The sequence below is a fragment of the Lepus europaeus genome, chromosome 14, assembly GCF_033115175.1.
Source record: "Lepus europaeus isolate LE1 chromosome 14, mLepTim1.pri, whole genome shotgun sequence".
NCBI classification, from domain to species: domain Eukaryota; kingdom Metazoa; phylum Chordata; class Mammalia; order Lagomorpha; family Leporidae; genus Lepus; species Lepus europaeus.
Genome location: NC_084840.1, coordinates 19622304 through 19636431, shown reverse-complemented (window position 1 = coordinate 19636431; position 14128 = coordinate 19622304). Strand labels below are relative to the sequence as shown.

The window sequence follows — 14128 nt, the reverse complement described above, 5'->3', positions numbered from 1 at the left end:
GAAGCCGATCACACAAACCTAGTTCATAATCATAGTGGTCATTTAAAAATTTGTTAAAATAATAAAAGTGCAAGTATGAATAAATAATTAAGAAAATTCTAACTTCTTGTTAGAGGGAAAAAAAGCTACCAGTAGGTTTTCTTCCAGATATTTTAGATGTAGATGGAATTCACAAGGAGGCTACATCAGACTTTTACTGTTAACGCTGATATTTTTATTCTACAGCAGCAGACTGTTTCAAAATAAACCCAAAGCGTTTACCATCTTACAATTTAATTCTTTTACACATTTCTGACCCCCAAAAGCTGAGATCAAGTGGCACAAGCAGGCAGCCCTCAGAATATACTTCGTCTGGCAGGCAGAGTGACTTTCTCCCCTCTTGGACTGCAGTCCTTCAGGATGTCCTTGCCTGCTCCGGCTGCCGGCAGTCTCTGCTGGTTTTCCGCAGTGCCGGTGTGACAGGTGTGAGAGACGCACACCTCATTTTCACGTCATAAGCCCAATGTTTACTTACAAAACAATCGATTGCATTCATGGAGCAATGTTACAAGCATGATGATAAACCTTACTGTGGTATTTCTGATTTGGGGAAAATTCATCAAACAGAAAAGGTCACGGCCCGCGCCGTGGCTTAACAGGCTAATCCTCCACCTGCGGCGCCGGCACACCAGGTTCTAGTCCCGGTTGGGGCGCCGGATTCTGTCCCGGTTGCCCCTCTTCCAGGCCAGCTCTCTGCTATGGCCCGGGAGTGCAGTGGAGGATGGCCCAAGTGCTTGGGCCCTGCACCCGCATGGGAGACCGGGAGAAGCACCTGGCTCCTGGCTTCAGATCAGCGCGATGAGCCGACCGCAGCGGCCATTGGAGGGTGAACCAATGGCAAAAGGAGGACCTTTCTCTCTGTCTCTCTCTCTCACTATCACTATCCACTCTGCCTGTCAAAAAAAAAAAAAAAAAAAAGAAGGTCACAATTTCCTACTACTTCCTTAACATCACAAAATATCAGACACAGGGATGTATGGATACGATGTACTTAGAAAGGATACTGTTATGAGTGCCTGAAATCTGAGCTGCACAGATCATTCCTGTAGGAAAGTATTGTCGACCGACTTCACTATGGAGGTCATGGCTCCCCACAGTGGCTGTCAACCTAAAAACTCTCAACTTTTTGAGTTGATGGAAAGGCAACATTAATAAGGCTAATAAAGTAACAAGAAACAACAATCTCCATCTCATCTTAAAGGAGAAAGCAAAAAGCGAGAAATCCTGTAAGTTAAATTGGAGGAAAAAAAAAGAGGACATTGAAATAAATGTGGCCTTGGACCCTTTTTCCTGTGCAAGGTACAGAATAAGAGAGGTCACAAATGTTCCTTGGTGGAAAGGCCACACAGACAGCAATGCAAGGACACACACACACACACACATTCAAATTTGTAGTTACACAGAGAAGCAAGAAATGATGGCACTAGCTCCCGTCTGACGTTTAAGAAACAGCAAAGAGGCCGGTGCCGTGGCTCAGTGGGCTAATCCTCCGCCTTGGCGGTGCTGGCACACCGGGTTCTAGTCCCGGTCGGGGCTCCGGATTCTGTCCCGGTTGCCCCTCTTCCTGTCCAGCTCTCTGCTGTGGCCCAGGGAGTGCAGTGGAGGATGGCCCAAGTGCTTGGGCCCTGCACCCCATGGGAGACCAGGAGAAGCACCTGGCTCCTGGCTTCGGATCAGCGCGGTGCGCCGGCCGCGGCGGCCATTGGAGGGTGAACCAACGGCAAAGGAAGACCTTTCTCTTTGTCTCTCTCTCTCACTGTTCACTCTGCCTGTCAAAAAAAGAAAGAAAGAAAGAAAGAAAGAAAGAAAGAAAGAAAGAAAAGAAACAGCAAAGAACAACAAATGAATTAGAAAGACAGTAATCTGTTAGGTCTTTCGAAAGTTATACACAAATAAAAAACTAATCTCTCATTGTTTAGGTTTAAATCCAACAGGGAATACCTATTTACCTTTGATTTTTTTTCTTTGAAGTTAATGACTGATTCTCATCTGAATAAACATTTTTTAAGTTTTTAATTATCAAGGTAAGTAAGCTTCTTAGGTGCACTGTCATAGGGTTATAGCAAAAGCTTCCTTCATTAACCCCCTCAGTTCCAAGGTTACTATAATCAAGGTCATTGTATAAGCATTAATTAAATTTGCTGTGCAACAGGGTTGTGAGTGCTGGGGCTGGGGTAGTGGGAACAGCCTGTAAGGGGCGTCTCCAGGAAGTCTGTAGAGTTGTGAGGGTTCTCCCCATCAGGCAGGGCTCGCAGAAGTTCAGTGGGGACATCCCGGCCAGGCTCCTGCTGGGTTGGCTTCCTTGGGCCTGAGCTGGTGATGTGGGACGAGGGTGACACTCACAGAGCTTCCGCCTCGGAGCCTGAGCAGTGACCCTCCCGTTGGCTCCTTCTACTGAAGCCAAGAGAATGGGGTTTAAACAGCTGCCCCTATTAGTCTGGCTGGTCCCCACTGTCCCCAGGAGTTCCTACTCTGCAGGGATCCAGTGATGGTGACACCGGTGGTAATAACCCAGGCGAGTCAATATTTGCACAGACCAAGGGTTAAGTGTGTCGGTGGCTTCAGTGCAGACTGACCTCCGTCCCTTCCCCTGGCGCGACCCTAATGTCAGGAGCCACAGCAGGTGCCACCCCCTGCTTCTCCACCTTCCCCCCGATTCTCTCTCCCCACGGCTCGGGTGGGCCTCTCCCTTCCCGCTGAGCCCCCAGGATGCTAACGGTCTTGTCCCCTTGCCGCACCAGCAAGCATGCCCTGGGCAGCCATGAGTACATTCAGTACTGCCGCAAGTTTGACGTTGACATCCGGTTACAGCTGATGGAGCAGAAGGCCGTACGCAGCGACCTGGCCCGGACGGTTCGTGCGGGGCATGGCGGGTGGTTGCAGGGGGCTGGGAAGGTGGGGCGTCAGAGGGCAACAGTGAACAGGTAGGCAGGAGGTAGGGGCACTGGGCTGGAATGAGGACGGCACTGTTCATACACAGGTGAACGATGACCAGAGCCCATCCACCTTGAACTACCTCGTCCATCTACAAGAGAGGCCAGTCAAACAGACCATCAGCAGGTGAGGGGGTGGGGGACGGTCCTGGATGTGGTCCAGAACGGCACTGGGAGAGGCTGCCAGCAGACTCGCCTGCTTGCTTTTCTGTTAGAGCCAAGAGGTCCTTGCAGGTGGCAGGAGCTTGGGTCTAAGAGTTGTCAGGCAACATCCATTCTTTTTCCTTTTTTTTTTTTTTTTCCCTTTCAATTTGAGAGGCAGAGAGAGAGTCAGAGAGAAACAGCTCCTATGGGCCGGTTCACTCCCTAAGTGCCTGCAATGGCCGGGGCTGGGCCAGCCTGAAGCTGGGAGCCAAGAACTCCATCCTGGTGTCCCATGTGGGTGGCAGGGACTCAGCTACTTGAACCATCACCTGCTGCCTCCCGGGTGCACGTTAGCAGGAAGCTGCATTTGGAAGCAGAGCTGAACTTGAACCAGAGCACTCCCATGAGGGATGCAGTATTTCCACTGGCGTTGTAACCACTAGGCCAGCTGCCCACTCCCCTTTCCTCGCTTGCCTCGGTACCCGGCCATCATACTCTGGGCCAGAGATGGCCAAGTGGGAGGGGCTGTGCCTCCAGTCTTCAAGGGTGAACGCAAAGGGTGGGAACCACGTTAAATCAGGGTCTGATCTGCGAGTGGAGGAGAAGGAGGGCAGGAGGGAGGCTCCTGGGCAGGCCCTGGGTCTTCTGTGACCTCTCCTGTGATTTCTCCCTGCCCCCACCTCCCCAGGCAGGCCCTGAGTCTTCTGTTCGACACCTACCACAACGAGGTGGATGCTTTTCTGCTGGCTGATGTGAGTGCGGCTCCCCGCCCCCTCCCCTGCCCCCGTCCCCTCTCCCATCCTCCTGGCATCAGCCGGCGCTGAGGGCTCTGGGGAGACACCAGAAATCCGTGCTCAGACACTTCTGTTTATTTCCCAGCTCGTGGGTGCACCGAGACTGCTGGCTGCCGAGCGGCTGGCAAATAGGTCGAAAGGGGTTCTGGTTTTGGGAGAAGGGCTGGGTCAGGACCTGAGCCCTGGTCCCGCTCTCTGCAGTGGGGCTCGTCCAGAGCTAAGTGACCCAGAGCTGTGCCCCAGCTGCGGCCCCCGAGCGTGCAGTGAGGGGCGCAGGCTCTGAGCAACCCCTGGCCTCAGAGGTCTGTTGTGCAGGTGTCGCAGGTGGACACCCCTCAGGGGCAGGAGGACCCAGATGTGCGGTGGGGTGGGCGGGGCTGGAGACCTCCCCACGTGGACTCACGTGGAGGCTGCAGCCTCGGTACTAAAGGAAGCCTGGCAATGATCTTCAAGTTCATGGTTGTTATTGGCAGGGCTGGGCACGCTGTCCTGTTCAGCCCTCTGCCCACTGCCGAAGTCCCTTCGCCAGCAGCCTCTGGTGGTATGCATGGGTGACGAGAGGGCGCTCTCTGAACACCTGTCCAGCGCTGGTCTGGCCCTGAGCTAGAGGCTGTGCTGGCCCTCAGGAAGCTTGTGTTCTTGTTGGCAAAATGGAAGAGTCACGTAAAACTAAGCAAATGGCCAGAGCTGCCCGGCAGTAGACTCGGAGGGTACATGGTGGGGATGGCTCCCCTTGAAGCCGGTAGGGGATGGATGCGGGTCATCGGGAATCGTGAGTGAGGAAGCTGCAGGAGCCCACGGGCAGGGCAAAGCGGGGTGTCGGGTCTAAGGACCGGGGTGACATTTGGGAATTCTACGTGAGGTTATAAGAAGTGAGTCAGTGGGCAGACAGGGTCTTGCATGGAGGGCCAAGTCCCATTGATTGTGTGTTTGAGTGTGGTAGGCTGTTGCTGGCAGGGAGGCCAGCCAGAGCATTTGCTGGTGTTGGATACTGGTCTCTAAAGCATGGGTTCTGCTAGGTATTTTGGAGGGTCATGACCCCCCACTCTTCCCCACTCATTTCTCTAGACCTTGGGGGCTGGGGGCCAGGAGCCCTCACTGGGCCGCTGCTCGCTTGCTCGCTTGCAGGGGGACTTCCCGCTGAAGGCCGACCGGGTGGTCCAGTCCGTCAAGGCCATCTGCAACGCCCTGGCTGCCGTGGAAACGCCTGAGATCACCAGCGCCCTCAACCAGCTGCCCCCCTGCCCTTCCCGCATGCAGCCGACGATCCAGAAGGTACAGGGGCCGGGCGCCGGCTGGCGAGGGGGAGCAGCCCTGCCGGCCACCCGAGCTGCCCACTGCTCCGTGTCCCCGTGCGCGCTCGCTACGCAGCCTCTCCCCACCCTCCACCTTTTATGTCCGCGTGCTTCAGTCCCTTGGACCCTAGCAAAACGTTTGCCGAGCGTGGCCCCTCTTCCTGGGGCTGAGGACCAGTGAGGGCCTGCCCCTGGGCCTGCTGGGCTTGGGCCTACAGTTTGAGGATCCATCAGGGTGCAAACCAGGCCTGGGGGAACATCCCCGCCGAGAGGGGTCTCCATGCCAGCACCGGGGCCACGGCGATCGGCAGCTGAGTGGCCTCTCACCTGGCAGGACACTGACCATTTCCGCCTTCCGTCCCCTCATCCTGACCATCACAGAGCCTGGGGCAGCCCTGCGCCTCCCATTTCAGCCCAGTCCGGCCCCTACGGCCCCAGCTGTGACACCAGAGGCTATGGCTCTGCAGCCCATTCCCTCTCCTTTTTCCCTTACAGGACCCCAGCGTCTTGGCTGTACGGGAAAACCGAGGTGAGGGGCTCCTGTCCACCTGTGTCCAGCAGGGGCAGCCGCGGACGGCGGCTCTGCAGGCTTCTTTCTCCCGGGCCTCTGCACCTGCGTGTCTGAGTTCACCGCGCATGTGTGCGCATGCGTGTGCGCATGTGTGCTGGAGAGTGCACTCCTTCCCACCACGCGCTTTCTCCTCCTTCTTCCATGTCATTGCCCGTGATATCCCCAGGGGAGGGTGACAAGGTGGCGTAATATGGACATGGGGGCGGGCGAGGCTGCACGTGTCCACTGGGCTGCCTACAGCCCTGTGATTCCAATCTGGAATGGGTTGAGGAGGGACTTTTCCCTAGGATTCTCCCACTGAGCCCTTCAAGCAGGACTTTGCTGTCAAAGCCCCCTCTCGCTGGGATCCCTGCTGTGGCCCTCACAGTGCCTACCACGTGGCCTGGGACCAGCGCGTCATCGGCAGCATCCACTCGTTGGAAGTACTCCGCGGTTGTTATCATTGTCAGTTCCTAAAAGGCAGGACCTCTTAGCACTAAATGAGTAACAATGCATAAAAATGAAGACCGTGTTTAAAACTGAGCAGTTATCACTCTGAAAAGCTCACGGCCCCAAAGATGGGGGAGCTTGGTCGTGGCTGTTAGAGACGGTCTGGTATTTGGGGGACCCCCGGTCCTAGGCTGGCCCCTCCTCGCCAGTGCCATGGCAACGAGATGGGGCCGGTGGAGGCCTCACGAGCGTCCCTTCCGATGTCTCCCTGCCACAGAGAAGGTCGTGGAAGCCCTGACGGCCGCCATCCTGGACCTGGTGGAGCTGTACTGCAACACGTTCAACGCGGACTTCCAGACGGTGGCGCCCGGGAGCCGCAAGCACGCCCTGGTGCAGGAGGCCTGCCATTTCTCCGGGGCCCTGGCCTTCACGGTCTACGCCACCCACCGCATCCCCATCACCTGGGTCGCCAGGTGAGCCGGGCTGAGGGGCCCCCCGGGCCAGCTGAGCTGGACTCCCGTGCCCCCTCCTTGCCCACACCTGACCTCGCCGGCCTCACTCTTGGGATGCCTGGCTCTGTGGGACTGAGCGGTGAGCCGAGTGCCCGAGGGGCACCTGGGCCAGGCCGTCCCTGAAGAGGAGAGAGCGGGTCCCCTAGGAGACCCCGAGCCGAGCCGCTGCCATTCCCTCTGGCTCCGCGTCCCTGCCCCCGCCAGGTCCATGGCCAGCTGAGGGAGACGGGCGACAGATGGCCTGTTCCCAGAGAGTGACTGCGCTCCCCTGTGGGTGCACAATGGGCGGGGCGGGGAGGTGGGGGTGACCCTTTGTCTGGGGTTCCCCGGGCTGCAGGGGTGGGTGGAGGAGCAAGATCGCTGGGAATCCTCAGCTCCTCTGCTGGGTCCGCGGCCTGGGGGAACAGGCCCTCTGCACCCCCTCCCCTGCCCCCCTCCCCTCCTCTTCCCCTCATCTCTTTGTTCCTTCCTTAATGTATTCCTCTGGGCGGTTGGCTGGGAACAAAGGAGGCAGCCTGGGAAACCCAGGCCTTCTCTGACCTCTTCTGTCAGGCACCTGTCACGAGCCACAGGGACCCCCATGTGTTGGCATTCATGGTGGCATATGTTGCTTTCCTCCCCCACCCATGTATGCACACAACACACGCCTGTGCACATACCGACACGCCTGTGCCCACATGCTTGTATGCACACACACACACTTGGATGCACACACACGCCTGCGTACACGTACACACCCACACGCACATACATGTGCACACACAGGCCCCTGACTCTAAGGAGGAGGCTGGAAGGCCAGTTCCATGGAAGGAAAAGAAGCCATGGCTGAGCACGGAGGGTGTGACGGGGCCGAGGGACCCAGGTTGAGCTGCGGGTCGCTGAGCACGTGTCTGGAAATCAGCCGGGCTGCCCGCTCTCCTGACCTCACGTTACAGTCCCCTGACTGAGAGGGGTCTTGGCGGGGCACATGGGGTTTGCCCTTCGGGGGACACACAGGTTTGGGTGGCTGAGTTGGGAGCTGGCTGTGCTGACCCGCTCCCTCTCCTCTGTAGCTATGAAGATTTCTACCTCTCCTGCTCCCTCAGCCACGGCGGCAAGGAGCTGTGCAGCCCGCTGCAGACCCGAAGGGCTCACTTCTCCAAGTACCTGTTCCACCTCATCGTCTGGGACCAGCAGTAAGCCCTCCCCTGGGGCGGGGCAGGGCGGGGCGGGGCCAGGCCACTGCCCACCTGCTCACCCTCAGGAGCGGCCCTGGGGGTCAGATCAGCAGGCCAGGACCGTGGGTATGAGCCTGTATTAAACCTGGGGCTCTGGTGCTAGCCCTGAGCCAACAAGCCATTCAGCTTTGGGGGTGCGTATTTCTACGCCCGAGCTGTGTGAGGATCCGCGAAGGACCACGTAAATGCAAGCCGCCCGTCTCCCTTCCTCCCAGGGTGTCCTTAGAACCCAGAGAGGAGCCGGTGCTCTTGGCTGCTCGGGTTGGGGGGAGTTGTGCAGCGGGGGGAGCACGGGCTTGGAGCCGCAGGTCCTGACCCTCGTCTCGTGTTCTCTCCGGCTTTTCTGGGTCTCGGGCTCTCAAGTCGGTACATCTGCTGAACTCAGAGGTGGTTGCAGTCCGGACACGAGAGAGGCAGGTCGTGATTGGCAGTGTGAGGCCACAGCACAGCGAGGCAGCAATCGCCGTTTCTGAACCATAATTGAGTGTCAGGAAGGGGGTGGAGGAGAGGGTGCCCCAGAGGGTGGCGTGGCGGGCGTTTGCGGGCCCCGTGCCCCGTCTATGGTGCTCTGTCCTCCCCTGAGACGGTCAGCAAGCCACCTCACCTCCGAGACAGGTAGAGGAAGAGCCGAGGTGGTGCCGGCAGGGCTGGGTCCCTTTGCACGCGGACGTCGGGGCACGCAGAGCCTCTCCTGTTCCTCACACATCAGCCATTCGGGTGTAGCCACAGCTGGGCCAAGAGACTCCCCGTGGAGGCAGTCAGTGGCTCCTGCGTTTCACGGTCCCTGCGGGCCTCTGTTGTTGCCGCCATCAAGTTGTGCCGTTCCGTGTTCGGGAGGACCCAAAATTTGGCCTTGAGTCTTTTCCCCCATCGGCCCGGCCCGCCCAGTGGTCTCCTTCCACTCCCATGGAGATGTCACCTTGATCCTGGAAGGTGGTCCCTTCTCGCTTAGAGTTCTGCAGAGGGCGCCATCTCCACCCTGCACATCCTGGTGCCCCGGGGAGGTCTCTTGGTCCTTCATGGTCAAGACCAAGCCGCTTGGGAGGAGGCCTCCATGCGGCTCTGGGCCAGGCGCCCTCTCCTTACTGGAGGTCACCCAGCCTGGAGTGGCGAGGGCAGCAGGTCTACCCCAGTGCTGTGTGAGGCACACTTAGGGCACTGCGGGTTAAGTACTTGGCACGGTGCTTCCTTCTTCATCGTTGTCCTGGGAGCCGCTTTCTCTGTTCCAGGTGACGGCCGGGCGGCTGATCCATGTACATGAAAACACGGGGTGTGTGGCCCAGCTCCTGTGCAGGCCCCGCCGTGTGCACACCCCACACAGGGTGTTCCCCTCTTCCCTGATGAGAGTGAGGTGCACAGGCCTGAGTGAAGCTGCCCAGGGTTGTGAGTGGTGGCACCAGGAAGCCAGCACATTCCAGGACTCCTTCCTGTAGGAGGCGGCATCTGTGATGTGACGCCGAGGAATGAATTGCAGGAAGCAGAGGGGTTTCTCCAGCAGGCAGTTAAGTTCAAGGCCTGGTTATCCTGACGGACCCAGGAGGAGGTCTGTGGGAAGGTTCTAGAATTCCAGATAGGCCCGAGCACTGAGGGGAAGTGGTCTGGGCTGGCCGTGGGCCCCTTTCCCTCTGGACACGCTCCTGGAAGGTGCTTGGGACCCGCTCTCTGTCCCCTCTGCTGTGGGTCAGCTGATCCCCTCACACTGCAGCATCAGGGATCAGCTAACGAGATCTCAAAATAGGCCCAGCCGCCAGCCCGGTCACCTCCAGCCAAGCCCAGCCCCGGCCTCGCTGGCTGCTGGAGGGCCCTAATTTTAGGGTCGAGGCAGCTGGGGCCGAGCAGGGCCATGCCAGTCTCTGGCAGGCGGGCGGATGGGCGGGAGGGCCTCGCCGGGGCAGAGTCCCCGGAGGAGCGAGGGCGGCGGGCAGGGAGGCTGCTTTCTGGCGAAGCTGCTGACCTTGGGGTCGCTGCCCTGCCTCTGGGACCCGGGGCTGGCCAGGAGGGTGTGACTGTGGATTTTGGCCTGGGGCCGGCTTCCCAGAAAGGTAACTGTGGGTCCTCCCTCTGTTTCCAAGGCTCCTTATCCTGAACTTGAAGGGTGTGGCTGGGCGTGACTCAGGGGGAGTGGTGGGCTTTGTATCTGGTTTCCTGGGCTCTGCCAATTGGCCTTGTCCCAGCCCAGAGCCTTCGAAACCTCTTCTTCTTATCCCCTTGCCTTTGAGCGTGTTTGGGGCAAGCACAGACCTGAGGACAGGTGGGAGAGGTGCAGCGGGGTAGGGGTGAGCAAGGCTGGCATACGGGGTGCTTCTTCCTGGTGGCTCTCAGCAGCCTCAAGTCGGGGAGGCATGGGAACTGCGGATGGAATAGGGGACGGGAGCAGCCTTGGACACTCCCCGTCCCCCCTCCCCCCAGTCCCGACACCAGAGGCAGAGCCTGGCTCCAGTGTGGGGCGTGTGGGACAGTTGCCACCTGGGCTGTTGTTCTGACCATGTGCAGCCTGCAGGCAGGGACCCCCTGCCTCACCCCGAGGGGCTCCAAGGACATCAGCAGGTGCTTTCCAGGCCTCCCGTGGAGGTTCCCTTTGGGGCCTGGTCTCAGAGAGGAAGGCCCAGCTCCCCCCCTGCACTTGAGGGTGCCCCCTCCTGACTCACATCCTGTCCTCCCCAGGATCTGCTTCCCAGTGCAGGTGAACCGGCTGCCTCGGGAGACCCTGCTGTGTGCCACTCTCTATGCACTGCCCATCCCCCCACCCGGGAGCTCCTCGGAGGCCAATAAGCAGCGACGGGTGCCCGAAGCCCTGGGCTGGGTCACCACCCCGCTCTTCAACTTCAGGCAGTATGTGAGCCCCAGCACAGCTGCGAGCCGGGCTTGGGAGGGAGGGCTGGGAAGAGAGACAGGGGGCTGGCCGTGTGGGGCTCCCTGGTGAAGTCCAGAGGGCCACCGCCCTGGTGGAGTGGGCTGAAACACAGAGCTAGTGACCAGGACTGTCAGTGTAGATCAAGAGCCCCGGGCAGGGCTGGCAGCATACGGCTGCTGGGTGGCACACAGAAGCAGGTTGTCTGGCCTTGCCATCCGGCATCCAGCCCAACCCCACTGTCTCAGGAAGTATCCCTGCCCCCAAGCCTGCAGAGCAGGTGTGGTGCCTCCCGGAGCGGGGCGGGGGGGGGGGCTTTCATAGGACTTGGAAGAAGGCAGAGGCCGTGGTCTATGGGGCGAATGAGAGAGATGGGAGTTCAGTGGTGGCTTCCAAAGAGGAAGCAGGTTTGGGATTGGAGGAGCAGGTGGGAGACCCTCTGCTTAGCCGGTGGGTTTGTTGGCACGCGCCACCCTCCTTCCTCCTCAGGGTCCTGACCTGTGGCCGGAAGCTTCTGGGCTTGTGGCCAGCGACACAGGAGAACCCCAGCGCCCGTTGGAGCGCTCCTAACTTCCACCAGCCGGACAGCGTCATCCTGCAGGTAAGACCCCACCAGAGCCAGCTGCAGGTTTCCCCCCCTTACACTGGGGCCTGGGACTCTGGGCATGAGAGGACGGTGTGCTGGGAGCCGCAGGGTGAATGTGGTTAGAGGCTCGGGGGTCCCTGGCTCCCAACTCCTGCAGGTTCCCTTTGGTTTCAAGGAGTCCGCATGTAGGGTCTGAGGCCTGCCCCATCCTGGGGAGTCCTTTGTGTTGATCCCTCACCCCTGTGATCAAGGCTGAGCTGTCCCCTCCCCCTGGCCAGTCATTCTGCGCGTTTGTAGGGTGGACCCATTGTCCTAGGGGTGGAGGAAGAGCTGGCCAGGTCCAAGGTCTAGGTCCTGCTTCCTGGTTCCCCTTTCTGTGGTCCTGAGAGTCTTTGCTACGGAGCATGGAATATCAGAGTCCTTAGTGAATGAAATCGAAATGGCATCAAATGAGAGCTGCCTAGGCGGGGTTTCTGTTTTTCGTTTTATTTATTTAGTTAGTTTATTTAAGAGTCGGCCAAGGAGAGCTTCTGTCTGCTGGCTCACTACCCAAATGCCCGCAAAGGTTAGGAACGGGCCAGGCCAGATCCAGGAGCTGAGAACCATCACCTGCTGCCTCCCAGGGTGCACGTTAGCCACGAAGCTGGACTCGCACAGGCACTGTGAGGGGGGTGCAGGTGTCCCGAGCACCCTCTTAACTCTTAGGTCAAACGCCTGCCCCAAGGCAGGAGCCTTGTCTGTCTGCCTCACTGCCCTGTGCCCAGGGCCTAGAACAATGCCCGGCATGAGCTAGGGTTCAACCAGCAATTCCAGAAGGAGGGAAAGTAGGACGTCTTTGGAGAAGAGGCTCGCTGAGCTCTGAACCCACTGTGGCAAGGTGGACATCTGGTGTCCCAGGCCCTAGGGTTGGTAGGGCCCTTACCCAGCACGTGGTCCCGCCTCCTCCCCGCTGCTCACGGTTCTGGGCTGGGGCCCATCCCTTCCCCTGGCTCTATCTCAACCCAGCCGCTTCCTCCCTGGTTCTTTCCCCCTCTTTTGCTTCCTTCCCAGTTCCTGCTGGAAGGGACTTCGGGGGTCCCCAAGTCCACCTGGGTCATGTGTTTTATGCAGAGCCCAAGGGGAAGGGAGGTGGGAGCAAGGCAGGAAAGTGGGCAGCCAGCCAGTGGGGGCCCCGTTCATGCCGTCTCTTCTCTCCCCTCTCTTATCCCCTGCCCCCAGATTGACTTCCCCACCTCGGCCTTTGACATCAAGTTCACCAGCCCCCCTGGAGACGAGTTCAGCCCCCGCTATGAGTTTGGGAGCCTCCGGGAGGAAGACCAGCGGAAGCTCCAGGACATCATGCGCAAGGAGTCCCTGTACTGGTGAGGCCTGGGGAGTCTGCGTCGGTTCTTCTGACCTCCACCTGCCAGGCCTGGCCCCTGTCCTGCTGTGCGAGTTGGGTATTGGTGGGGTGGGGGGGCAGGGGGGATGCATCACCACCTAGGCAGGAAGTGGTGCGGCCCCAGGCCTTTCTCAGTGAGCTGACACTAGGACAAGTAGAGAGGTCAGGTCCGGAAATTAAACCCGGGAATGCGCCTTCCCCCGCTGGGGGGCCTGAGCCAGGCACAGCCACCTCAGAGGACCTGAGCTGTGACCCACACCCCAGATGTGCCATCGACGGCTTGCATTGGCCATCCTCACCTCCCTGCCCCCACGTCCTGCCCCTTCCACGCCGACAGGCTTGGCATATTTCTGTCCCCCGTCACTTTCCAAAAAAGGATCAGGTGTCAAGGCCAGCTGGCGGCTCTCGCGTGAGCCAGGGCTGATCTCATCCTCAGGGCTGCTGCTTCCATCAGGATTCTTCCATCAGGATTGGAGAAGGAGGGCTGAGATGGGAGAGCCGCGTGGGCGGGTGTGGTCGAGGCCCCTGCCCAGCCTGCACTCTAAATTCAGCGTCCACCTTGCTGGCCCCTGAAGAGCCCCGTGCACCTGCTGGGTGTGGGTGGGGGGAAACACCGGCAGCTGTGTTCCTCTCCCTCCCTCCCGTCCCACCCCGGGGAGCCCAGCGACTGCCGAGCTCCTGCCCCCTCTTCTCTGCTGACCCCTCGCTTCATCAGCTCCTCCCTCGGCCCTCAGACACCTGATCCTAGGCAAGGCCGATGAGCTCGGGGCCTACACAGCTGCCAGCTGCACTTCCGCACTTGAAAATTGCTCAAAGGCTCTCCCAGAGAGCACAGGAGCGAGCTCTCACGGCAGGGGTGTTGAGAGGTGCAGATATGCAGTGACAAAAACAGAAACAGAGGCGCACATAAAAAGGGAACTGAAGGCATGATGGCCGAGGGGTATGGTTATTACATGAAACAAGAGATTCGTTTGGGGCTGGCACTGTGGCATGGCGGGTGAAGCCGCCACGTGCGAAGCCAGCATCCTGTAGGGGAACCGGTTTGTGGCCCGGATGCTCCACTTCCGCTCCAGCTCTCTGCTGATGGTCCAGGTGCTTGGGCCCCTGCACCTGGAAGAAGCTCCTGGCTTTGGCTTGATCTAGTCAGCTCTCTCGGTGTCTCTTCCTCTCTCTCTGTAGTTCTTTCAGATGAATATTTTTTTTTAAATTATTAGTTTGATCATATTTTCTTTTTAAAAAATATTTATTTTAAATATTTATTTGAAAGAGAGAGAGAGAGAGGGATCTTCCGTGTGCTGGTTCACTCCTCAAATGACTGCAACAGCCAGAGCTGGACCAGACCGAAGCCAGGAGCCAGGAGCTTCATCTGTGTCTCC

The 14128-nt window shown here is 58.9% G+C and overlaps 1 protein-coding gene across 2 annotated transcripts in view; it reads left to right on the top strand.

The window, feature by feature from the left end:
- The window catches only part of PIK3C2B (phosphatidylinositol-4-phosphate 3-kinase catalytic subunit type 2 beta), a 66240-nt gene that overhangs the window by 28867 nt on the left and 23245 nt on the right, over positions 1 to 14128 (top strand). For both annotated transcript variants that reach the window (XM_062211654.1, XM_062211655.1), the window contains exons 6-15: positions 2781 to 2892; positions 3020 to 3099; positions 3805 to 3868; positions 5039 to 5185; positions 5701 to 5734; positions 6483 to 6678; positions 7770 to 7892; positions 10599 to 10766; positions 11275 to 11386; positions 12590 to 12732. In XM_062211654.1, coding sequence (XP_062067638.1) covers positions 2781 to 2892; positions 3020 to 3099; positions 3805 to 3868; positions 5039 to 5185; positions 5701 to 5734; positions 6483 to 6678; positions 7770 to 7892; positions 10599 to 10766; positions 11275 to 11386; positions 12590 to 12732 — 1179 coding nt within the window. The remainder of the gene's footprint in view (positions 1 to 2780; positions 2893 to 3019; positions 3100 to 3804; positions 3869 to 5038; positions 5186 to 5700; positions 5735 to 6482; positions 6679 to 7769; positions 7893 to 10598; positions 10767 to 11274; positions 11387 to 12589; positions 12733 to 14128) is intronic.